The 24,862-nt window shown below is 55.9% G+C and overlaps 1 protein-coding gene across 1 annotated transcript; it reads right to left on the minus strand.

Moving 5' to 3' along the window:
* Positions 1-1,832: 1,832 nt before the first annotated feature.
* On the minus strand, positions 1,833-23,761 carry Pllp (plasmolipin). Its single transcript, XM_026395711.2, has 4 exons — positions 23,552-23,761; positions 6,212-6,385; positions 4,086-4,208; positions 1,833-2,649 (listed from the first exon to the last, which is right to left on the minus strand). The coding sequence occupies exons 1-4, from the start codon at positions 23,684-23,686 to the stop codon at positions 2,533-2,535; spliced, it is 549 nt and encodes a 182-aa protein (XP_026251496.1). The 5' UTR covers positions 23,687-23,761; the 3' UTR covers positions 1,833-2,532.
* Between the last annotated feature and the right edge of the window lie 1,101 nt (positions 23,762-24,862).

The following is a 24,862-nucleotide window of genomic DNA, read 5'->3' on the forward strand; positions in this document are numbered from 1 at the left end:
TGAGGAGGAGGCAGTGGACGGCTTTACTGGTCGTGTGTCAGCTTTGTTTACTACATTGTTTTGTTTAGTACCGACCAGAGAACTTATGTGTGTCACATCCCTGGAAAGAAGGAAAAAACAGTTCAATTCCCCTGTGTACTTTTTTTATTTTACTTTTTATAGTGAAAATAAGAATCTGTGCTGACTTTTCACTTATCTTCTGGTTTTAAAGGATGAGCTATAAGCTGTGTGTTTTTCTGTACTAATGTGTCATTTATTACTTTTTGTACCATGAGTAAAATTTGAGGTGTTTTGCAAGAACCATCATTCTAAACAAGTTGTGTCCTCTACTTATTTATTACTGATGTTTTGTAATACTGGGGGTCAGGCCCAGGGCCTCACACATGCCAGTCAAGGTGCTCTGCCACTGAGCTACATGCCCAGCCCCCATCCTCTCTTTAATGTGGCCACTGCCATCCTGTTATTATTGCTTTGGTCCTTCTAAACTAAAGGCACTCCCAGAACCAGCTTTTTAAATGCCACCTCTCCTGGGCCTGCTTTTCCTTCCTCCTCTTGTAAGCAGGACCACCCACCACCGGCCAGGCATGTCGGAAACCCGTGGTAGGATCTGGTGGTCCTAGCTGAGAAGAGCAAGTGGACAAGTACAGAGATGAAATCATGGAAAATGAGAAGAAAAGCAAACTGCTCTTTTCAGTCTTTCTACTCAGAAAAAAGCAAGCCCGTTGGAGCTTAAGTCAGCTTGCTGATTTCTTTTTAAATAAATTAGAAAAAAGTTAAAATAAACTAGAAATCGGTCCACATAGAAACTTAGACTGTGATGTCCCAATCCTCCTTGACGGGGCGCAGCCCTGGCCTGGAGTGAGAAGACTGACGTTCTGGTCCAGCCCCAGAAGAGGGCCACACACCCCTCTCCCTGAGGACTCCTCAGCCCTAGGTCAGCAGTCACCAAGCTGCAGTCTGTAATGTTCCCCCTGAGACAGGCTGTGTTTTAGAGTATCAGACCTGACAGGAGAGTGGACTGTAGCTGCCTAGTGTTTCATTTTCTCTAAGCTTCAAAATGGCTTGCTCTTCCTTAAAACCAAACTCATCTTACAGCTTCATCCTGAAATGATTATAATTTACTATTCAAACTCCAGCAACCTGAGAGCAGTATTCTACCAGGTCATCAAGCCTGACCCTCATCCCTCAGCCAGAGCTGCTGCTCCACAGCTGCTTGGACTAGCTACCTTTTAATTGTTGCCAATTTCTTTAAAAAGGGCCAAAAGGCACTTAGAAAAAGTCTTTGGCCTGGCACCCAGGGGATGTTCCCTTAAAATGTTAGGAAAATAAGCTCCAAAGGACCCAACTGCCATCCTTTCTGCCGTCCACCAGCTCTGAGTATGTAGCATGGCCAGCCACCACTACGTCCTCTCTGGGCTTCCTAGACTTTTGAGGTAGGTGACATTAAAATTACCAAACTTGGCGCATTTTTTTTTTTTTTTTGGCTTTTGCAGTGTGGTCCTGGGGGTCAAACCCAGGCTCCACAAAGGCAGAGCAGCCTCTAGGACACTTTTAAGAATAAAAGGGCGGGCTATGAAACCTGTGCCCAGACAAAGGGCACAACCAGGACTGCTCCAGCAAAGCAGTCAGGAAGCATGGGCAGGGTCCCTTGGGACATTAGTTGGCAGTACTGAGTGGCTCCTCAGCTGGAGCTGCCCTGTGACAGGCACATCCTGGAACCTTGGCGCAGTCTTAACCTGCAGCTTCCTGGAGTTTGCATTGACAACCATGAAGCCCCGTTGTTTCCAAATAAGTTCTGTCTTTATTTTTGTAAAAAAAACAAAAGTCTCCACCAACCACATGACGACTCTGCAGGTGAGGTCCTACTTCCCTCCCTCTGCCATGTCCCATGTGCCTAATCAACAGCGTGGGGGGAAGTGGTCACAGGGTGTCAGCTTTTCCCAAAGGGAGGGCTTGGGCCAGGGAGGGCGCCTGGAGAGGTTTGTCATCAAGAAATCGCCTGGAACCTATTTGCGTTGAATAACCAGGACGCCTGGAATCAGCTCTTCCTATGTCTCCCAACAGGTGACATGTTGGCTTGGGGAAGGGGATCAGAATTGTGTTTTAAGGAGTCAGAACGGCTCTTGGGCTTGCTCACAGGTGTGGCTTGTTAGCTTACAGCTATGGCGCCGCGGGCCACCGGGCTGGAGCCTGTTAGTGCAGTTAGTGCTGGTGTGCAGGGTGGGCCCAGCTGGCCTCGCACGCTGAAGTCCTCCGAAGACAAGGCGAGACAGCGAGAGCCCCTCATCCCCCGTCACCTTCTGCTGAATAAGGGGGATGGGGAGGAGCTCAGCCGTGGGCTCTTGCCAGCCACATGTCAACGAGGGCCTGTTCCCTAGGAGTGCTGGGAGCACTTGGTCCCTGGGCAGGGAGAGCGGCTAGCACAGCCCCGCCAGGCGACTCGCGCAGGGCTCCAGGCTCAGGTCTGCTGATGGCCCTGTACTGCGACCCAGCGGCAGCTCTGCCAGCCAGGGCAGGCCAAGGCACAAGGGTCTAGGCGTAGCCACCAGCCACCTGACTGGTAGCTGCGTTGCTGCCCACTCCTCGCCAGGCCTGGAAGCTGAAGAAGGCGCTGGCTCCGTAGGCGATCATCACCAGACTGGCAAAGAACTGCAGGGAGAAAGGCGGTAGGTGTCCGGTCAGCACCGCACTGAGAGCTGGGGGGTGACCATGACACCAGCACATGGGTTTCCTAGGATGCCCCCTCATCCAACCAAGCAAGTCTGGCAGCCATGGCCCCTCGTACTTAGGCCCATTGGACAGCCGGGGCAGGGGGCTTCGGAGCCATGGTCTGGAGAGGCCAACAGGCACTCAAGCATAGGAAAAGGTCATGTCAGATGGGGCTCTGGCCACCACGAACCTCGACCTGCCCGGAGTGACTGTGAGGGAGGGCCACTGGACACCTAGCCAGGCATTTAGTTTTAAAAAGGTAACATTCAGGGCTGGGGATGTGGCTCAAGCGGTAGCGCGCTCGCCTGGCATGCGTGCGGCCCGGGTTCCATCCTCAGCACCACATACCAACAAAGATGTTGTGTCCGCCGAGAACTAAAAAATAAATATTAAAAATTCTCTCTCTCCTCTCTCACTCTCTCTTTAAAAAAAAAAGGTAACATTCAGGTGGGTGGTGGAGCTCAGTGGTAGCGTGCTTGCCCAGCACTCATGAGGCCCTGGCTCTGAGACCCAGCACCGAGGTGTGTGTGTGGGGGGGTACATTCAAAGCTCCCCCAGGGGACGTGGCTCAGTGGCTAAGCACCTCTGGGTTCAACTCCTGCATACCAACAAACAAAAAGCCTCGTGGAAATTTTCTGGATCCAATTCATACCTCTATGTTTGCACCTGTGTCTGCGTTCAGACGCTCCACAGGTGTGGCCAGGTTCACTGATTGCAAAACCACTCTCACCAGGAAGAGTGAGGACACGGAAGGGCTGCTCTATGTTGGACATGACCATGACCCCAGGCAGGCCCCTTAACTTCCCAGAGCCAATGTGTCCTTGTCTGTGAAAAGGGTTGGGGAGGCCCTTCCTCTTCCTCAGGGCCTTGCCGAGTGGAGCATGACAGGTGTGCAGGTCTCTGTGGTTCACTCTACCAGCCACCAGACGTGGGGCCTGAGTTTGGCCTTCCCGTAACATCCCCAGGTACGGCTGAAACCCAAGGGCAGAGGGTCTTGAGTTCTCAGTCCATTCTCCAAGGGAGCCTGTGACCCTAATCAGGATGGCATGACTGATTTTCAGCAGAGTTCCACAGTGAATCAAAGCTGCCACTGGTCACCACAAACCGTTCCCAAGCATCTGTTGAACCCAGGGCCTTGAACATGCTCGGCGAGTGCCCACCAACTCTACCACTGAATGCCACCAGCCCCTTGTTCCTCAAGGTCCTGGAGTTCATTAAGGAAGCCTGAAGGCAGCCTGACTCTTCATGGGACCCTCTGAGATGTAAGTGGTAGATACTTAGGTGGTGGCCGGTGCCTGGCCTCAGACCCAGGGAGCTCTGTGGAGGAGGGACCTTGGCTATAGACTGCTGGGGGGGACCCTAAGGGACATACTCACAGAGGCAGCTGCACGCTGGTTGTATGGCCGGGAGCCCTTCAAGGAAGTCTGGTCAACTGCTGCAGAGCAGGTGATGAAGGCGGTGACATAGAGAACGGTGGCAGTCACGTTGAAGATCATTAACTGGGGGAGGGGAGAAAGGCTTAGGACACACGGAGGGAACCTCCTGGCTCCCAGGGGGCACACCCCCAGGGTGGGATGGAAGAATGTGGGCCTGTCCTATGAAAAGGGCCTCAAGGGTCACAGTCCCCATGGGGTCAACCTGGAGGCCATCAGAGCAAGCAGCATAGAACAGCCCTAAGGCTGAGGGAGGGAATGGTCAAGAGGCCCCAGGTGACCAGGCCAGGGCAGGCCAAGCCACAGAGCCACAGGCAAAACCCTTCCCCATGCAGCATGGCCCAATCGTGACCCAGCTCCTGAGTCCCGAGGAGAGCCACTTCTCCACGTGGGCTCAGGGCCAAGCCCAGGCCCTCCCTGGTGCCACTTCAGGGCTTAGCCCTGTGGCTGGCCAGTCACACCAGTACCTTTTGGCAGTACTGAGGATTGAACCGAGGTCCTTACTACGCATGCCAGGAAAGCAGGCTACAAACTGAGATACACCCCAAGTCCATGGATGGGGATCTACTGCTCTCTCTTGGCCACATGCTAGGCTGAAGGCCCAGAACAGACCCAGACGCTCCTGGTAGAATATTCTTCCAGATGGCACGAGGGGGCCTGGGCTGACTGCAGCCAGGTCTCAGTCCCACATCCCAAATGCTTGGACCCTAGGGCCAGTTACATCTTCAAACTAATAGTCCTCAATCATCAGGTTTGTCCCATTTATTTTTTAAAATTTATCCACACTTTAAAATTAGATTTCATTTGAAAACTTAAATTTTATATAAAATGTTGATAGGATCTCGGGGCTGAGGACAGAGCTCAGTGGTAGAGCACTTGCTTAGATGGGCAAGGGTAGGGTCCCCTCTCTTACACTGCCAGGAACCAAAACAATCTCAGAATATCAGGGTCCAGCCCAGTAATGGGGGATCTGCGTGGACAGATATGTATGTGGGGTTCCCAGAACCTCCTGAGCCACACCCCCTGCCTTTTTTGTATTTAGAGACAGGGTCTTACTGAGTTGCTTAGGGCTTCCCTAAGTTACTGAGGCTGGCTTTGAACTTTGAGATCCTCCTGCCTCAGCCTCCAGAGCTGCTAGGATTACCGGCGTGGGCCACTGTGCCCAGCTCATTCACATATCTTGCTTGGCCATGTAGCCCCATCCCAGGGAATCCCTATAAAAGGTCCAAGAACACAGAAATAGTGCCTGCCTTAGCGGCTCCCGGGGCATGGGGCAGGGGGCTGGGACACACTGCAAGCCCAGCGACCATGGCAAAGCCTGCCTAGCTCCTGCCTGTGATGTCAGGCGCTGACAAGCCCATTCTGTCCCTAGCATGACTCACGTTTCCTCAGTTGAGAAGTCATTGAATTGCAAACAATGCTGCCTAGTCCCAGCTGCGGTCCTACCCTCACGTGCCTGGCTCACTGAAAGCCTCGGACCCCAGCTGCAGGGGTTTTCTGGGTCAGAGAAGAAAAAACCCAGCAGCTTGCTCTGTGTCTGGCCAGGGTACTTCCTACGGCTGCTCTCGGGGGGCCTGGGGGGATGTGCTAAGACTGACCTCGGCAAACCTGGGACACCCGCCTGATCTCTGGGTGGCTGAGCTGTCTGCTGGCAGCGGTGTCTGGCTGTCCCACACCTTCCACCCGCCACCCTCCACACCCCAGCCTGTGCAGTTCTCACTGCGGGCCCAGCCCGAGGCTGACCGAGCCGCCCACCCCAGCTGAGATTCTGACCATCCTCAAAAAGGAAAAATATTTCAATTCCAAGTGGCCTCTTGTGACGACCCCATGAGACAGACAGCCTCTTTACCCCTTTCCCAGGACAAGGTCAAGGTGGCTTTCAGAAAACTGGACACCTGAGCCGTCCACCTCCCTCCCAACCCGCTCTGCAGGCCAGCTGAGAGTCAGTAAGGACATCGACCCTGCTGCTGCTCATTTAGAGAAGGCCACATGGTCAGTCCTGTCATGGCCACTCCCAGAGGCAGAGGTGGGAGCCCAGAGCCACCCTCAGGGCCCCCACCCAGACTTACCACGAGTGGCCAGGGCACCATGTACAACTTCAGGTGCAGCTGAAACAGGTAGAGGACGAAGAAGACGATTGTCACCAGCCAGAGGAAGACAGCGACGAACATCACCCAGCCGTAGGCCGGGTACAGGTGGTACGGGGTGTCGGCAATCAGGGCCCACACCAGCAGCCCCAGCACCTGGGGGGCAAGACAGGGCCAATGCGTCCAAGCCCCCACCACTCCGGCTGGAGGCCACAGACCAGGTCCCCAGGCCGTGGCCTTATTTCCCATCTAGTCAAGAATACTCATTTGGCTCCTGCGGTCACCTGTGCCCGGTCACTCGTACTTCTTTTCAGTCCTCATGCCGTGGGTGACACTGGCATCTCAGCAGAAGATGATAAGGGCTCCAAGACACCTTGCCTACTGCGTCTGGGTTCCAGAACCCTCCTCTGTGCTGTCCTATCCCCCACCCGGGCACCCACCACCTAAGACCACAGTAACGTCACTTTCCCTAGACTGAGCTCCCTGGGGTGGGACAATGGCTGTGCTGGAGCTGGGTCACAACTCCCAGCAGAGGACGGGCCTGCGAGGGGCTCAGGAAAAACTGCTGAGAGAACATCGGGGCATGAGCTCTGAGAGATGGCCAGCCACTCAGTCTCCTGCATCCCCCTCCCGGCTAGTCCCAGCACAGAACATCACCAGGGCCTCTAGATGGCCTCCAGCCGTAACACCTCCCCTGCCCCCAACTCTCCCAATTGCCCTTCCCTACAGATGTCACCATCCCTGTCTTGACAGAGGACAGGGCCTCAGGGAAGCCAAAGGACCCTTTGTCCTTCTGGTGCGTCAGGATGGGCCTGAGCACCCCAGGACGGTGGTGCGTGCTGTGCCAGGTACTGAGTCAATACCTGGCTTAAGCCCCGCCCCTGACCACTGTGTGACCTTGGGCAAGCTGGTAGCCTCTCCGTGCTTGGATCAGCTCACTTTTACACGTGGGTTCACATATGTAAACGGGACCAGAGGATGTTTGCTGGTGTTCCAGAAGAGGCCAAGGCCCGCTGACCACACAACCCCAGCCCTCCGGGCACGGGGAGTTCTACCTGGCCAGGTGTGCCGACTCACCCAGGGGAGCCGTCTGGGGCACTGGCACTGTGGCCCAGCAGAGGGCCTGTTCTGAGGCAGGGCCCAGGAGGTCCACACACGTGGACGTCAGGCAAGGTCTCATGTGTGGCCAGGCCCGGCCTCCCTCTCCTTCCCACTCTTCTAGGCTGGCTGAGAATGTCTAGGTTGGCACATCCTCCCTTCTCCAAGAGGACAGTCTCTGGAACCCCCGGCCACCAAGGGGACAGGAGAGTCTTCTGTGGGGCTCTGGGAAAGGCTCCTGTGCTGGTCAGACACAGGCAGGGGCTGTCCCTGCTCTCCCCTGGACAGTGGGCAGGCACACGGCACCAGCCCTGGGGAGCTGGGTCCCAGAGAAGTGTGCCAGGAGCAAGCCCATCTCCGGCCACTGGGCTTTGGAGCCCATCTCCCTGGCTGCTCACACTGCCCAGGGGCTGCTGACGCTCACCTGAAGGCTCCTGACCCAGAGCCCCGCCAGAGCTGCGGCGCCTGCCAGGGACCCCACCCCGAGGCACCCCAAGGACCAGCGGGAGATTTCTGCCGGGGACCCTACACATGGGAGGTCAGACAGGACTGGCTGCAGCCGAGCTGGCCCCGAGGCCAGTGCCCCTTTGGGAACTGCCCTTCTCTCTCGCAGTGGGAGCGCAGCCTCCCAGAGAAGCGGAAGGTGGAAAGCTGGGCCTGGGCGCCAGAGGCTGGGCCTCAAACCCCTGCTGTGCGGTGTGACATGGGCCAGCACCTCCCTCCTGGTGGACACTCCACCTGGAAAATTCCAGAGAGGTCTGCCCAGCACTCACACCCGAGGGACGCGTTGGTGCCCTGTAGCGTCTCCACTGCCCACTGGTCAGCACACGCTCTTAGGAAAGAACGGCCTCCTGCGCTCATCCATGAAGGGGTCAGAAAGTGTCCCTGCCCAGCCCTGCTGGGTGGTATGGAGGGAGACAGGTAGCAACCTGCGGGTTGCTCCTGCTCCTGCCCCAATGCCCAAGGAAGGCCCACGGAGTCTCTCCCCTGGGCGCTCTGCACCCCGTCTCCTGGTGCTGGGGAGCTGCGGGGATCCTGCCAGCCTCAGCTGCAGGACCTCCATAAGCAACGGTAACGGAGGGGTGGCCGCGGGGCCCTCTTTACACAGTAGTAGGGCCTTCCTCACCTGTCACCCTGGGGACAGAGCCCTCCTCAGGGAGGCCAAGGGCAGTCTGTCTCCAAACAGCATCCCCTTAACCTCCATCTTTAGTCACGCTGCCTGAAGCAGACACAGAGGGGAGGCAGGGAGACCCAGCGCTGGGGAGGCCACCGTTCTGAGGAGGACAGACACTCTTGAAGCAGCACGCTCGGGCGGCCCCTTCTCCACGTGAGAACTGGGCACACCAAGGACAATTAGCTTTTATTTAAAGCAAGTTCCTACGGGCCCCGAAGGTCACTGTGTGGCCACACTCCAGCTGTCTCAAAGGAAGTTAGACAATGCAGAGAACTGAAAACCCAGAGAAGCCCAATTCGTTTCCACACAGCAAGGCCCTGAGCAACTTCGTCAAACCCTGTCTTAAAATAATAATAATGATAATAATAATAATAATAATAATAATAAAAAGGGCTCAGTGGTTAAGCATGCCTGGTTCAATTCCTGTACCCCTGTAGGCCTCCAGCGCCATCTTGTCACCATCAGCCTCCTCACCGGGACCTCCCAGGGCCCTGCGGCTGTGCCAGCCTGGGGAGTGTCTCATTCTCTACAAAGATTCCCACCGTCAACTTACGTCTGAGTCTTCTGTTGTCCCCATTTTCCAATCAGAAGCTCAGAAGGAAAGCTGCCTGTGGTCACCGTGGGGGAAAGCCAGGGTGGTTGGAACCCAGCTCTGTCCCTCCCTGGACCCTGTCATACTGTGTTTCTGAGCCATGTGTAAAACCTGGGGGCACTTCAGCCAGCTCAAGGGCAGGGCCATCCCTGCCCTGCCCCATCCTGGTCCTGTGCAGCGCGCCGGCCCCACCCCTGTTTTCTAGATCAGCAAAGATGAGGCGGTGGATAAGCCGCGGGAATGTCTGCTATTCCTCCCGCCCAGCTGGCGCCTGGCCAGAGAGCCACCTCAGTTTGTCCTAGAACAAGGAAGGTCCACTCCTGCATGGGAACCTGACAGACTGGTCTCTCCTGGTCCCTGAGTCCCTAGCAGAGGACCCAGGGAGACCCTGCTCGGGACAGAGGAGGTCGCAGGCAGGGCACCCTCACACCTGCTGACCACTTCGCTGGCCAGGTGGTCCTCCAGGGGAGCTGAGCCCCAGGCCACAATTCCAGAAGCTCCCAGTCTCCCTGGACCCCCAGGTGGGACCACAGAACCCCCTCCTGCTGGGGCAAGGACCCACTGTCTTGTGGTGGGATTCACCCCACAAGAGGAAGGGCCCTGGAGGCTGGAAGCTTGAGGCAGGGGGAGGCGGAAGGCCCTGACTCTGCCCCTGCCCCAGGGCCTCGCCCAGGCCCCTCCGCCCAGAGCGCTGCTCTCCCACCCAACACCCCCCCAGGCCTCTCGGTGTGTGCTCTCCTGGGGTCCATCCACACGGCTGGTTCCTGTTGGGCCCCGGTGGCAGCCTGGGCTGCCCTGCTCCCCCGAAGCTGGCACAGCCAGACACACCCCAAGAAGTGAAGTGCAGGTGGGGACATGCAAGGGCTGTGGGAAATCCCAGCTGACAGCCAGGCTTGGTGACACACAACTGCAACCCTACACGGCCACTGGGAGGCTGAGGCAGGAAGACCACAAGCTCAAGGCCAGCCTCAGCCACGGAGACAGGCCCTGAGCAGCTGAGTGAGACCCTGTCTTAAAATAAAAAATATAATAATAAAATAAAGAGGGCTCAGTGGGTCAGCATTCCTGGGTCCAGTTCCTGGTACCAAAAAATGGGTCATGGGCCTGGGGCTGGGGCTCAGCGGTAACGCACTTGCCTGGCGCGAGTGAGGCACTGGGTTCGATTCCCGGCACCACATGTAAATAAATAAAATAAAGGTCCATCAACAGCTAAAAAGTATATTTTTTTTAAAAAAGGGGGGGACAGCAGTGGGGAGGGGGCATGGGGTCACTGATGCCATTTCAGATAAAGGGTCAAGGATGATTTCCCTGGCAAGGTGACATGTGGGCAAAGACCAAGGAGGTGAGGGAGGGTAGACATGAGGGAGCCATGGGGGTCCCTGGGAAAGGGTAGGACAGGGCCCTGTGTGGGTGACTGTCACCTCTGTGTCCGTCTGTCCCCGAGTTTCTCTGTAGGTATACCAGCATCACACACACACACACACACACACACACACACCCACACACACGCCACGTCTCCTCCTCCCCCTCCTTCCAAGTTCCCTGGAGACCCTGCAGTGTCCCCTGAGAGAGGCTCCGAGGGTAAACAGAGAACCCTCTGGAGCTCTGGGGGCGGGGGACCTTTTTTTTCTCCCTGAAAATCTGAAGAATTTGGATTCAGAAACTTTTCTTTAAACGAGAACTACCACGTCAAAAAGGACACGTCCCAGAACCTCCTGCTGCCCAAGAACTTGGAACCAACGCGCAACACAGATGGTTTTTGTTGAAACCACCTACGAGGCCAGAAAAGCGCCACCCGTTACAAACGCCTGGCCCAAGAGCCATTCCTCCCGCCAGCCACCGTCCTCAGAGGCTGTCCTGGTGACTTGGGGACAGGTGCCCTTCCATGACTCTGGGGGAGGTCCTCCCGGTTGTCCTGAGCAGCGTGTGGAATGGCCGTTCAGTGGCCTGCGGCAGTCCTAGCCTCGGCCTGATGTGGAGGTGGAGACTTTGCAGAGGTCACCGACCTCCTGTGAGGTCACACTGAATCAGGATGAGCTCTCATCCAATGACCGTGTTCTTATAAGAACCAGGAAACTGGGGCCAGAGGCCGTGGGGCCGGCCTGTAATCCCAGCCACTCAGGAGGCTGAGGCAGGAGGAGGGCAAGTTCAAGGCCAGCCTGGGCAACTTAGCAAGACCCTGCCTCCAGATTTTTTTTTAAATGGCTGGGGTTATGGCTCAGTGGTAGAGCACTCGGGTTCAATCCCCAGTACACACATACACACACGCGTGTGCAAACACACACACACACACACACACACACAGGAGAACAGGGAGCTCGGAGACCCTCTACAGCACCTCCAGGAGGCACCGCCTGCCACCTCCCAGATTTCAGACTTCTGCTCCAGGGCTGTGGGAGCACGAGTCACTACTGTTTAATCCAATCTGCAGAACTTTATAGCGGCAGCCCCGGAAGCTAAGACCTTTCTCAGAGCTCAAGAGCCTGGGAGGGGGCCAGGGTCTGCCTTCCACCAGCTCTGAAGAGGGCTGGCCTGTCGGCCCCTTGGGTTCATGTTGGGGCCCTGCCATCTCGCTAGCTGTGAGACATCAGGCAAGCTACTTAACCTCTCTGGACTTCACCATGTGCCACCTTGGTGGGTGCTTTTAAAATGTAAATGATGCAAGGTGCTTAGGTCAGGCCCAGCACAGGCTGAAACTGTCACTGTGTTCTAGTGTCACCGTTTCGCTGAGGGCTAAGAACACAGCCATTCCTGTTCACCTGCTCTCCTGAGGTGGTGGCAGCGTGTGTCGCTCCTGGGGACAAGGAGTGAGGAGCAGTGAGGAGCCAGGCACAGGCCTGGCCAAATGGTGCAGACAAGTCAGTCAGTTGGTGGGTGGGGAGGCCCCAGAAGTCCAGCCCCGCCCCAGGGCCTCCTGAGGAGCCAGCAGACCCTCCACCCTCCAGGCCCATCTTCCCTGCCAATGGGAACAGGGAGGCAGTCCCAGGTCCTCCAAGATCCCCCAGAGGTGTCACCCTCTCCAGGGGTCCAAAGCCCTCTCCTGTCCAGGAGGGGTTCCCCCAACCCCCAGGCGCCAGGCTGCGTCCTCTGTGGCCCAGAGGCTTCATTCCAACTCTCCTTCCCTCGACCCCACTTCCAGGTCCAGCTCTGTGGACTCGCTGTGTGGCCTTGAGAGAGTCACCTAGCCTTTCTGGTCGCTTTCCTCCTTGGACAGCACAGCGGGTGAGACCTATCCTGGCGGCTGCACGGGTATGATACAGGTAAAAGGTAAAAGAAAAAGTGAAAAGCCACAGCTCGCTGTGAGTGGAAGGAGAGCTGGCAGGTCACCCAGAGCTCTGTGGGAAGTAATTCAAAAAGCACAGACCCTCGCTCCTGGGGGCTCGGAGGGCCCTGGGGGCTTGGAGGGAATTGCCACTCCCCAGGATCACAGAAATGGCAGAGTGTGGAGGGCCCAGTGAGGCCTCTGGGGCAGGAGAGCTGGCATCTGACTTGGGGTGGCCAGAGCTAATTCTTCAGGGGATATTAGAAACCTGGATGTTGATGTGAAATCTACCATTTAAAAAAAAAAAAAAAGTGGGGGAGGGGTACTGGGAGTGAACTCAGAAGCACTTTACCACTGAGCCACATCCCCAGTCCCTTTTCTGTTTTATTTTGAGACAGGGTCTCATTAGGTTGCTTAGGGCCTTGCTAAGTTGCTGAGGCTGGCCTCCTGTCTCAGCCTCCTGAGCTGCTGGGATTACAGGCGTGTGCACCACTGTGCCTGGCTACCATTTTTTTTTTTTTTATTTTTTTAGTTGTAGGTGGACACACGATCTTTATTTCATTTTTTGTATGTGGTGCTGAGGTTTGAACCCAGTGCCTCACGTGTGCTAGGCGAGCATTCTACCACTGAGCCACCACCGCAGCCCCTGGCTACCATTTTTAAGTGTTGGCAACTAAACCAAATGCTTTAGAAAGAGTGTGCGGGCCAGGGCCACTGACTGCTGACGGCGGAAAGCAGGGGACAAGTGGCAATTCCTTCCACATCCCCCAGGTGCCCTCTCCCAACAGTACCATCCAGGAAACCATGGCCTGGGGTGACCAATGACCCTGCTGGGGTTCCCCCTCTCTCGGGACACATCTGGGCAGCCTGAGGACACTCAGGACTTGGCCTGGCCAGCCCTAGCCTCCGCCCCCGCCCTGGACCTTCTCCCTACACTGAAAGGGACTTTATGGGAACAAAAAAGCCACCCATTGTGTCACACGAGACAAAGGGACAGGGGACAGAGGCTCCAGGCGCCTGGACCGGCCACAACACCACCACACGCCACCCCCTCCTGGGCCAGGGAAGGGTGGGCGGGGGAGGCACCTTGGAATTCCCGAGCGGGACACGGACCTTGGAGAACCTTGGTGTCACCGCACCAGCTCTCCAGGGAGCAGGGCACCAACAAGGCACCACCCACCCGCGGTGCCTCCCTTTGCCATCTCAAAATGGGCATAGAGACCAGTCCCCTGCACCAGGTGCGGTCCTGGGCTCAGGGAAGGCCACAGGGACGGTGGCCAGGGTGTGGCCTGTGGTGAGACCCATCCGGGCCCTGCGTCTCAGCGCTGAGGCAGGACGAGGAGGATGGAGGCCGAGGCTGCCTGTGAGCAGCAGCAGCCCATCAGGTGTCCCTCCCGAGGCTGCATCTGTGAAATCCCGGAGGCAGAACTGTCCACTCACCTCTCCGGTGGCCGGCCACGCGCACAGCGTGCGACAGAGCCAAGGCGGCATCCTGCTCCTGCGGCCCCCAGGGCTCCCAGCCTGAGCTCATACTGCCCCTGCCTACCCCACCCCCATTTCCCCTGCTGATCTCTGGGCCCAAGATGTGAACGCAGCTGGGGGCTCTGCGAGTCACACCCCCAAGGAGCCCCTGGCTCCCTGGAGACACTGGCAGGACCCCGGACACCCCTGTCTGCCCCCGTTCATTCCTCCTCTCCCTCCCTCAGGGTCCCCTGGTTCACCCCACAGTGCCCTCTGGAGCACCGAGCACCAAGATCTCTCCAGACACACACAGCTTTCCCAGGAAGGCCTCATTCTCCACTCCTGAAAAGGACCCAGGGAGTTCTGGGGCATCCCCACCCCAGCCCCTCACCCAGCCGGCCCGGCCCCCAGGGCGCCCCACCCCAGGGCCCAGGTCTCCCTGAAGGAAGCATTTGGCCCATCTCACAGATGAGGACAACTGAGGCACTTTAGAAGTCCTGGCCCTGGCCCCTGGTCACACACAGTAAGGGGTAAAGGGCGGACAGTTCTGCTGAGGGACAGTCCCCTGGAGACGAGAAGCATCATTGCCCAGAGGCCAGAGCAGACCGGGACAGGGACAGAGCCCAACCCTGGGGTGGCCAGGATAACGGGAGGCTTGCGTCCTCAGCATTCCCAGAGGCCGGCTCCCACCAGCCGTGAAGCACGTGGATTCCATTAACCTGCTGGGGGCTGGGGGCTGGGGACTGGGGGTCGAGGCAGCCTGAAGGGGGGTCCTCCCTGTCCCCCAGACTTCCAGAGATATTGGCACTGAGCTCTGGGTGACCTTGAGCCAGTCGACCTGCTCAACTTCAAGGAGGGGCTGGTGTCCCCTTTCCACTGCCCCCACAGATGTCAAAAGCTCTCTTGGTGTCTGACACCAGCCTTCCCACACCAAATGACAGCGGACGGCTCCAGAGCAGGCCCTGCTCCACTCCGCCGCAGCTCAGGGCTGCAGGCCCAGCCTCCCTGGCTCCCTGCCTTCCAGGACCTGGAGCCACTCAGCGGCCGCTCCTCCCTGGGCAAACAGGAGGAGCTGACCCAGCCCAGAGCGGAGGCCCGGTATCAGGGTTCCACGAGTATCAGGGCTGGGCTCTCGGGGCTGCCAAGGAACACAGCTCCCACCCCACTCCCTGTGCTCCCCAAAGCCACAGGGTGTGGCTCCCCCAGACCTGCTAGGGGTGGGAAATCGGGACCCCAGACTGCGGTGAATTCCACCACAACCAAGTCATCAACTGGGGAGTGGTCAAGAGCCATCACACCTGGAGAAAACCACAGTGGACAGCTTCAAGCTTGACCCTGTCCCTTCCCAATGTCCTCTTTCCTCTTACAGATGGTGGGAGAATCACCTGAGACACCCAGCCAGTAACACCGAGCTCTGGGCCAGTGACACTAAGCTGCTTGTTGTCGTGTGACATTGGGCAAAGTGCCTTTCTCTCTCTGGGCCTGGGAGGCATTCAAACACTGGCCTCATAGCGTTTGCCATATCCACAAACTATCTGGACTACACACACACACACACACACACACACACACACACACACACACTCACTCTTTCAGAAAAGTATGTCCTATACGTGTATTTCCTCCACACAAATGGTCACACTCGATACACTCTTTCTGCACCTTGCTTTTCTCACTTACCCTAAAGATGGCCCATCATTACATGTAGAGCTGCTGTCTTGGTTTCTTTGAGGGTTGGAATTTCACAGATGTGTCTTGATTACTTAAGGTGTCCCCAGGACAGACTTGTACATATCACACAAATAAGCTAATTTGGTGGTGGGCAGGGGTTTCTGGGGATTGAACCCAGGGGCACTTAACCACTGAGCCCCAGCCCCAACTCTTTTTATATTTTGAGACAGGGTCTCGATAAGTTGCTGAGGCTACCCTTGAACTTGTGATCCTCCTGCCTCAGCCTCCTGAGCCACTGGCATTATAGGTGTGTGCCACCAACCCCAGCCAAAGAAGCTAATTTTATTTATTTATTTATTTATTTAAAACTATCTTTATTTTGTTTATTTATATGTGGTGCTGAGGATCAAACCCAGCACCCTGCATGTGCTAGGCCAGCGCTCTATGGCTGAGCCAAAACCCCGCCCAAAGAAGCTAATTTTAAAATGAAACTTTTAAGTCACTTATATTGGGAAACCTGGACACTGTAACATAATGCTAAAACTAAATGCAACAAATATGTAACAGTGTTAATATGTTCTAGACAGACAGGCTGGTCTCCCCAGTACATGGCTCTCCTTTGGAGCCATCTCCACTTTATCTATGGGTTGGCTTTCTGTTTTTTCAGATAGCTATAGTAAAATATGACGTGAAAAATTCCAGAAATAAATAATTCATAATTTTAAATAACTTTTATTAAAGTATATTGCTATCATTGTTCTATCTTATTATTAGTTATTGTCAATCTTTATTGGGCCCAATTTATAAATTAAACTTTAGCATTGCTACTTATGCAGAGAGAAAACAATATCTATAGGATTCATCTGTAGTCAAAAGTCTTCTCCAGGGTCTAGGGTATATCCCTGTGTATAAGAGGGAACTATTTTTTTTATTTTGTGGTACTGGGGACTAAACCCAGAGGTGCTCTACCACTGAGCCACATCCCTAGCCCTTCTTATTTTTTAATTTTTTTTTTTTTATTTTGAGACAGAATCTCCTTAAGGTGCTGAGGCTGGTCTTGAACTTGCAATCCTTCTGTCTCAGCCTCCTGAGTCTCTTGGGATCACAGGCATGCACCACCACATGCAATGGGACTACAGTATTTTAAAGTGTTGTACAGGAGCCACAGACACGCTAGCCACACGGAGGCCATCTGCTCCATGTGACCCTGCAGGATGGGATGAACAGAGATAATACGAGACCTGCCAATTTCTATGTAGAACTTCTTTATTACCTTGTCTTAGGAAAGGTCTAACTAGACCTTAATTTCCAGAAGCCAGAGAGAGACCCTCAGCAACAAAACAACAACAACAAACCAACAAAAAGCACTTAGGATCTGATGGGGGGGGGGCTGGGAAAGAAAATCTATCTGCAAATATTTTGAACTCCTGGCACCCAAGACACAGACCAACAGCTGGGTTGAATACAGACAGACAAGGAAATACAAATGGCTCTGAAATGTTTCTTTAAAGGTGGCCAGGTAGGCCGTGCCCACTAGAATCCCAGCTACTCAGGAGGCTGAGGCAGGGGCATTGCAAACACAAGGCCAGCCTGGCATCTTAGTGAGACCCTGTCTCAAAATAAAATAGAAAGGGCTGAGGGTGTAGCTCAGGGGTAGGGCTCTCGCCCAGCTGCGGGAAGACCTGAGCCCGATCCCCAGCACTTAGGGAAAACAAAAGCAACCTCTCTCCTGGGAGGACTAGAACACAGCACGGACCTGCCCTCCTGGCCACTCAGCCTGGGGGACATCCAGAGTGTGTCAGATCACCACGCAGAGCAGCTGGGGGACCAGGCACCTACCTCCCGGGAGGATGGGTGTGGCCTCAAAGGAGGCCGGTTCGCAATCTCCACACAATCTCCACACACACCCTCTGACCCCACAGGCAACTTCTGGAAACACAGCACACACAGACCACCGTGTAGGTGAGACCACGCCCTGCGGCAGAGATGTGAGACAGCCAAAGAAGGGAACACCCAGGTGCCTGTCACCAGTCACTCCAGGGCTGCACAAGGGCACAGGACTAGAGTCCCTAAAGGAAGTGATGGGCTCCCTGCACTAAGATAAAAAGACCTGTGGCACATGCTTAAGGCATGAACAGGGGCAAACGCAGAGGCCTGTGGGCAGGCTGAGCCTTGGTAGACAGGGAGAAGCAGGGTGGTCTACCTTATTGACATATACTTTTTTGGCGGGGGGGACTAGGGATTGAACCCAGGGGCATTGAACCCACTGAGCCACATCCCCAGCCCTTTTTTTATTTTTTATTTCGAGGCAGAGTCAGCAAGGGCCTCCTTAAGTTGCTGAGGCTGGCCTTGAACTTGTGATCCTCCTGCCTCAGCCTCCAGAGCTTCTAGGATTACAGGTGTGCAACACCGCCTGACTGCATAAACCATCTTAAATAAGGTCATAAAATAAAACATGGGAAACTGAGTAGGCATGAAAGAGTCAGCTTTAACCAGAGGGGACAGGTAGTTCTCACAGTACCATTTTCCACTTGAGCTTTGTAAACACATCACATACTTAGGGGAAAAAATTAAAGAAGGGTTGGAAATGCAGCTCAGAGGTAGGTACTTGCTCAGTACCTCTGAGGTCCTGGGTTGATCCCTAGCATCACAACATAAATTTTAAAAGTTAAAAACTAAAGAAGCCAGGCCGGGCACACTGGTACACACCTGTAATTCCAGCAGCTTGGGAGGCTAAGGCAGGAGGATCATGAGTTCCAAGCCAGCTTCAGCAATAGCAAGGCGCTAAGCAACTCAGTGAGACCCTGTCTCTAAATAAAACACAAAAAGGGGTTGGGGATGTGGCTTAGAGGTTGAATGCCCCTGAGTTTGATCCCCAATACCCACACCCCCCCAAAAAATTAAGGAAGCCAGGCACAGTGTTGCCCACCTGTAATCCCAGTAATTTAAGAGGCTGAGCAGCAGGATCTCAAATTTGAAGCCACCCCCAGCAACCTGGCAAGACCTTGTCTCAAAATAAACAATAAAAATGGATGGGGACATGGTTCAGTGGTAAAGCCCCTGTGGGTTCAATCCCCAGTACACACACAATGGGTGGATTCAGGCGCTCGTAAGCCCAGTTTCTTGGGAGGCTGAGGCAGGAGGATCACAAGTTTGAGGGCAGCCTCAGCAAGTTAGTGAGACATTATCTCAAAATAAGTAAAATACGGCGAAGAATGTGACTCAGTGATGGAGCACCTGCCTGGCATTCATGAGGATCTCAGTTCAATCCCCAGAACACACACAGACACACACACACACACACACACAAGAACACCCACAATAGGCCCATCAATTGAAAGCCAGGAACCAGCTAATTGAGCTGTGGCTTCGGTGGTGGGTGGTGTTGACGTGGGATCCCCTACAGGTTAGAAGGAGGGCGACAGGGATGTGCTGTCACAAAGAGACCTCAAAGACACTGTGAACAGAGTAAACAAGGGACACAGAGTAAAATCAATAAAATCATCACTGCTTTTAAAAATGCATAGGGGAAAAAAAAAACCTCCAAAATAGTTGTCCCCATAGGGAGAAGGGTGGGTGACCCAAGGACAACTTTGTAGCCTTCTCTGTCCAGGTTTTTATTTTTAAGGATGATATATTCATATGCTCATATAACCACCTGAATCCCCAAACCCAACACACACGCGCGCACACACACACACACACACACACACACACGCCACAAGAGGCAGGGGCTGGGGACAGCGGTACCCGGGCCTCGGGCAGTGAGGCCCAGGTGGAGGAAGGGGGGGGGAGGTCCTGGAAGGTCACACTGAGGTCACTGCACCACCACAGGGCTCAGTGCCAAAGAAGGACCTGGAGTCCCCAGCACAGCAACCCCAAGGCCCCCAACCCCTGTTGTCACCTTCTGAACCCATCAGCCTTGGCTGCCCCTTCCTGGAGATCATGGTGGGCCTTCAGGCCCTCCCCTGTCCCCGAGAGTCGCTGGCAGCCTGCTGGTGCTGCAGACAGAGCCAGGGCCACCCAAAGGAGCCACTTTCTAACGCTCAAGGGTGAAGGGGACAGCCTGGAGGGGGCCGAGCTGGCGACCCAGAGGTTCAAGTTCAAAGGCATGATGGTTCCCTGGACGTCGTGTCCTGGGAGTCCTGCCTTCCACCGCACCGGGGCCAGCCCTGCCTTCCCTGCTCCTCCAGACCCACCACTGCTACCGAGGCTCAGGGAAAGGCGGGAAGTCCCGGAGCACCAGCCCGAGGGAGCAGAGCCCGCTGTGGACGGTTCCCGCCAGGCCTGCTGCCCACCAGGCTCCTGGCCCAGCTCCATGGACCGGCCACCTGGCCGCGGGCGAGGCCGTCAACCTGTTTATTCACCTGCAAATTGGGAAGCTGTGGCCACCTCTAATCCCAGGAGGTAGGGTAAGAGAAGGGTCATCAAGCCAAAGGCAAATGGCCCTCCTGTGACAGGGCGTTCACACCACTCCGCCTCCTGGGCCTCCAGGACACCCCTGCAATCCAGGGCTCTGCACAGCCAGAGTCTTACTGAACCTCGTTCTCACTACCCTCCTTCACACACCTAGACCTTGAAAGCCTCCCCTGCCAGGAAACCCTCCCTAAAGGCCCCAAATGAGTCTCCTTTCCTGAAGTCCTGTTCCTCCTCCAAAGCACCCCAAGAACCCCAGCTACCCAAACAAAACGGAGCAGAGCCACAGGCTTAGGCTTCCCAAAGCCTCAGTGGTAGGTTTGCTACTCTCTCCTGTGTGACCTTGGACAGGTCCCTCACCCTCTCTGAGCCTGTTTTCTCAGCAGATAAGATCTTCTTCTTCCCCAGAGCTTTGGGAGGACTTAAAGATAAGAAAGAGATGGGTAATTCACTGGAATTTACTTTATACTTATTCTAAAAAGGCTTCAGGAGCTTCCATAAGCACCAGTGAACCATACTGTCCACGACAGTCCTCTCCTTCCTTACCATGCAAAGAATCATAGCGTTGAGGACTCTAGGTTTCGTGGCCAGAAGAGCTGTCTCTAGATTTTGCCTGACTCCTTTTTAGAGACTATTTGCACAAATTCATGTTTCCCTTTTTGCACAGGCTACTAGGCAACAATAAACCAATACCCTTAAACTTACTATAGATTTCTGATTCAGTAATCTTTTTTTTGTTAAAAAAATCTATCTTTAAAGTCAATTCCTCCCTCCAAACTATCACCTCTTAGAAATATGTTCTTTTTTAAATATTTTTTAGTTGTCAGGGGACCTTTATTTATTTATTTATTTATATATAGGCAGTGCTCAGAATCAGACCCAGTGCCTCCCACACGCTAGGCCAGCGCTCCACCACCGAGCCACAGCCCAGCCCAACTCTTCTGTCTCATGTGGCTTAAGATCTAACGTTCTTTCTGGAATTAGACTGATGGGGAGAGAGAGGTGGCATAAAGCAGTGACCACCAGCCATCTGGGACACACAGCAAGATGTGTGTGGACACATAGGAGACTGGATGAAGGACATATCTCCTGCTTGAGGAGCTGGGGACCCTCCTAGCCACCCGACCTTTCTCCCATCACACCAAGAACCCACCAGATCCTGGGAGCGCAGAGGGTCTGGTGGGGAGTGCACTTCCAACTTCTCACTTGCTGCCTCCTCCACGAAGCCTTCTCTGATCCCCAGGGGACAGGCACTCTGGGCCTCCGGATGCTCCCTCCAAAGCTCCAGCCCCCAAGCCTTCTGGGAGCAAAGCTGAGCCTGATAACCAGGCACGAGCCAGAAAAATCAATCGGGTGGAGGGCAGGGAGGTCCAGGACGGAGGACCTCCTCCAGGCCTCAGTGTCCTCGCCTTTAAATTGGGCAGAATAAGAGGCGACAAAAGCCCTAGAGCCAGTGTGCACCTGACTGGGGGGAGCGGTTCCCTCTTCCCTGCAGAGGGTGGTGCCTTTTGGGTGAACCCCCTGTCTCAGGCCCAGTGGAACTATCCATTGCCATGGAAACAGTTCCGGTAGCAGCTTCTTCAAAGAGCAGATTGGCTTTAAAAGGTGCAGGTCTTCAGAACTCTGATGGGGACCAAAGCCCTAGGGCTGGGGGCCAAGGAAGGCCAGGACCCTCACATGTAGTCCCTGAGAGCAGGTAGCCCCAGCAAATTCCACCACAGGACTCTGGGTCCTACCTAGACCTCAGTGTCTACAGCTTGTGAGGAGTCCTGAGACTGCAGAGGACCCCCAAATCATCAAGCCACCAGGGTCCCTTCAAACCACAGCAGCCCACACCAGTTCCTTTGATCCCCCTATTGCAATTCTTATTATTCAAATGCAAAATGCTCCTGTCCCCTGAAATTCTTGGTTAACCCTGGGGATGCACCAAGCCACCCTATCATCTGTCCAATTTGCTCCAAGAGCCCCTAAGGCTGCCATTAGAACCATGTTCCTAATTCTGCAAAGGTCTATGACTCTTGGTGACCCCTTGGGGATAGAAGATGCACACAGGGGACCACACCAGAGAAAGACTTCAGCTCCGGTTCCCTCAACCTGCTAGACTCCTGACTTTCCCTCAACCCCCAGTTCCCCAAGCCTAGGTCTCACAGTGCCCTGCCCTTGGCTCACCCTTTCTCTATCTCTGCCTCAGAACCCCCTGAAGCCCCAGCTCAGAAGCCACCTCCTCCAGGAAGCCCTCCCTCCTCCAGGGCACCTTGCCGTTGGCCCATCAGGCTCCCACCAAGGGCCCAGAGCTGAGCGCTCCAGCTGCAGTGGGGTCAGTGGCTCTTCCCATCAGGAGACTTAAATTAGCCCTGGAAGAGGGTCACCTCCCAGGACAGATATTCTCACCAAAAATCAACAAAACCAAACCAAACCCCCCAAACTCTGGGAGAAGAGTTCACCGTGTAGGTTTCAGGCTGCACTTCCTGAGATTCAAATAACAATCCCACATTTTTTCCGGGGTGGGGTCCAAGGATCAGCATTTTAAACAAACCCGGGCAGGGTGGGGGAGGTGGCCCATAAAGGGAAAGGTGAGGATCCTGAACTAGAGGTAGCACGGACCCAGGTGGAGGTGGGTGCTCTCCAAGCGGGTGGGAGGAGGAGACCTATCTCCGGGAGGGCTAGGCACCAGGGTGACCACGCATCTCCAGCCAGTGCCTGGCGGTCTTGCCAGCACTGGGCAGCGAGGGGGGCGGCGGGATGTACCCACTCGCTGGATGGTAAAGGAAAAGTGATCGGTGCCCACCTCTAAGTCCATGGTCATCTATGACTACGGACCCTCAGCAGGTGGCGATCCCTCTCACAGGGGCAGCCACCGGGTCCCCAGACCCTCCCAGGAGGGTGCTGTGGGAGAAAGCGAACACCCCAGGACTGTAACTGGACGGGCGGGCGGGTGGTGGCGTTCCCTTGGGCCTTCGGTATCTGCGCCGAGATCTGGGAGTCTGGCCTCTGACTTCCCACAAATCTCTGTCCCCTGCCTGAGCGCGCTATCTCGGCCCCGTGGGGCCAGCCAAACCGGCTGGAACTCGGCAGGTCACCTAGAGGAAGCCAGAAGGGGCTGGCTCCAGGCGGGAGCCCACAGGGCCTGGGGCAGGGCGGTCCTCCCTCGCCGGGACCGGGAGAGTTCTGGAGCGCAGCCACGCGGAGTGCCGGTCGCTGGGCAGCAGGGGGCCGAGAGTGGACTTTGCCCACTCAACGTGGGTCCCTTGGAGGGCTGTGGGCACTGTCCTGACAGAGTGGGGGCAGGGAAGAAGAGAGCAGACAACGCAAGGAGAGAGAGTGGTGCGCGGCGATCGCAGGTTCTGTGGGCGCTCGGGTGTGGCCCTGGGGACCACCTGGGGCGGGGCTGCTGGGCGCTGAGGCGTGAGCACCCTGAACTTGGGCGCACCGTGCACTTGCTCGCAGGCATGGCCACGGAGGCGTCCCGCGACGAGAGGGTTCCAGGGTGATACCGGGGGTCGGTCCTTGGAGGCGCCCAGGGAGCAGGCACTGCGCGTCGGTTCGCGGGAGCCTGGCTGGGGTCGCACCCGGAGCGAAGAGGTGGCGCCGCTCGCGAGTCCCGGCGGCCGGGACGGGACCCCCCAACCCCTGGGCCGGCGCGCTCACCAGCTGCAGCAGCATGAGCACCCCGAGGATGGAGCGCACGAAGCCCAGATCCGGGCGCAGCGCCGAGACCGAGGCGCCAGCGCCCTGCGCGGGGCTGCTGGTCCGCGTGCTCACTTTCGACGGGAACTCGGCCATGTCGCCTCCCGAGGTGGCCCCGGCCGCGGTCGCCGCCCTCCCGCAGTGGGTGCCGCTGCTCCGGGGCTCGGCTCCCCTGCGGCTGCCGGCGCTGCGCGAGGCGTCGGGAGGGAGCAGGAGCCGCCAGGTGCGGCCGAGCCGGGACCCGCCCCCGCCGCCGGACCCGCCCCCTTAACCCTCAGCTCGCCGCGGCCCGGCCAGCACCCCAGTTCCTTTGCAGCCATCGTGGGAAACTGAGGTCGGAGTCCGCGAGATTCGCAGCACGGACAGCTGCGCATTTATCTCGCGGCTTTGCTCCCCAGTGTCCTCCTGGCCAACGGCCGGGCGACGCAGCTCTCCGCGTGGACCACTCCCCCCTCTGCTTCTAGGGTTCTGTGTGTCCTCCAGAGAATTCCTGCGTCTCTCTGGACACCGAGCAGATCTCCTGCGCGACCGCGTACTGGGGCGGTGTCTGGGCAAACTGGGCAGGAGAAGGGGGTGTGCCTTTTATGTCTTGATGCAGTGTTCACTTCCAAACACCGCTAGGAAACTCGGCAGATGGCTGAGTTTCCATTTCCTCGTCTGTCAACCAGAGGCAGGCAGGGCCTGCGACACACAGGGCAGTCGTGGGGGAGAAATGAAATACTGAGCTGGGGGTGGAGGAATCACTTAGAAGAAGACGGGAGTTGATGTTGGGGTTTCTGATTCATTGCTCCCTGTGCACCCCAAGCTCTCACGCGCCTCAGTTCACAGGTGTTTGCACAGATACTTCGCGTTTATTTATCGATCCACGTTTGCCTGGCACCTAGCAGCAACTCTATGTCTGGCCCTATCCCAGGCCCTGGGGACACAGCAGGGAACAAGCCAGACAAGGTCTCCTGGGGCCTACTTTCTAGTAAGAGTGACAAGGGAGAGAGAGAGAGAGAGAGAGAGAGAGAGAGAGAGAGAGAGAGAGAGAGAGAGAGAGAAGGAAGAAAAACTAATTTCAGATAGATAGAGAAGAATGCTGTGGCTTAAGCAGAGAATATGACAGGGACCCCGAGGAGATTTTTTAAAGGAAGACCTGTCCAAGGAGGTGCCATTTGTGCAAAGACTTGAGCCATGAGAAGGGGCCCTTGAAAGCTCTGTGGGAGGAGCTTGGTGCAAGAGCCCCCAGACTGCACCCAGTTAGCCTGAAGAACAGAAAGAAGCCTGAGG

This window comes from Urocitellus parryii, chromosome 15, assembly GCF_045843805.1.
Source record: "Urocitellus parryii isolate mUroPar1 chromosome 15, mUroPar1.hap1, whole genome shotgun sequence".
NCBI classification, from domain to species: Eukaryota; Metazoa; Chordata; class Mammalia; order Rodentia; family Sciuridae; genus Urocitellus; species Urocitellus parryii.

Bases quoted from the DNA above. Each gene is read 5' to 3' on its own strand.
- Pllp (XM_026395711.2), bottom strand. From the start codon at position 23,686: ATGGCCGAGTTCCCGTCGAAAGTGAGCACGCGGACCAGCAGCCCCGCG. The intron at 6,386-23,551 runs GTGAGCGCGCCG...CTTGCCCCCCAG, and splicing joins TGCTCATGCTGCTGCAGCTG to GTGCTGGGGCTGCTGGTGTG. The intron at 2,650-4,085 runs GTGAGTATGTCC...TTCTCCCTGCAG, and splicing joins ACCAGCGTGCAGCTGCCTCT to TTCTTTGCCAGTCTGGTGAT.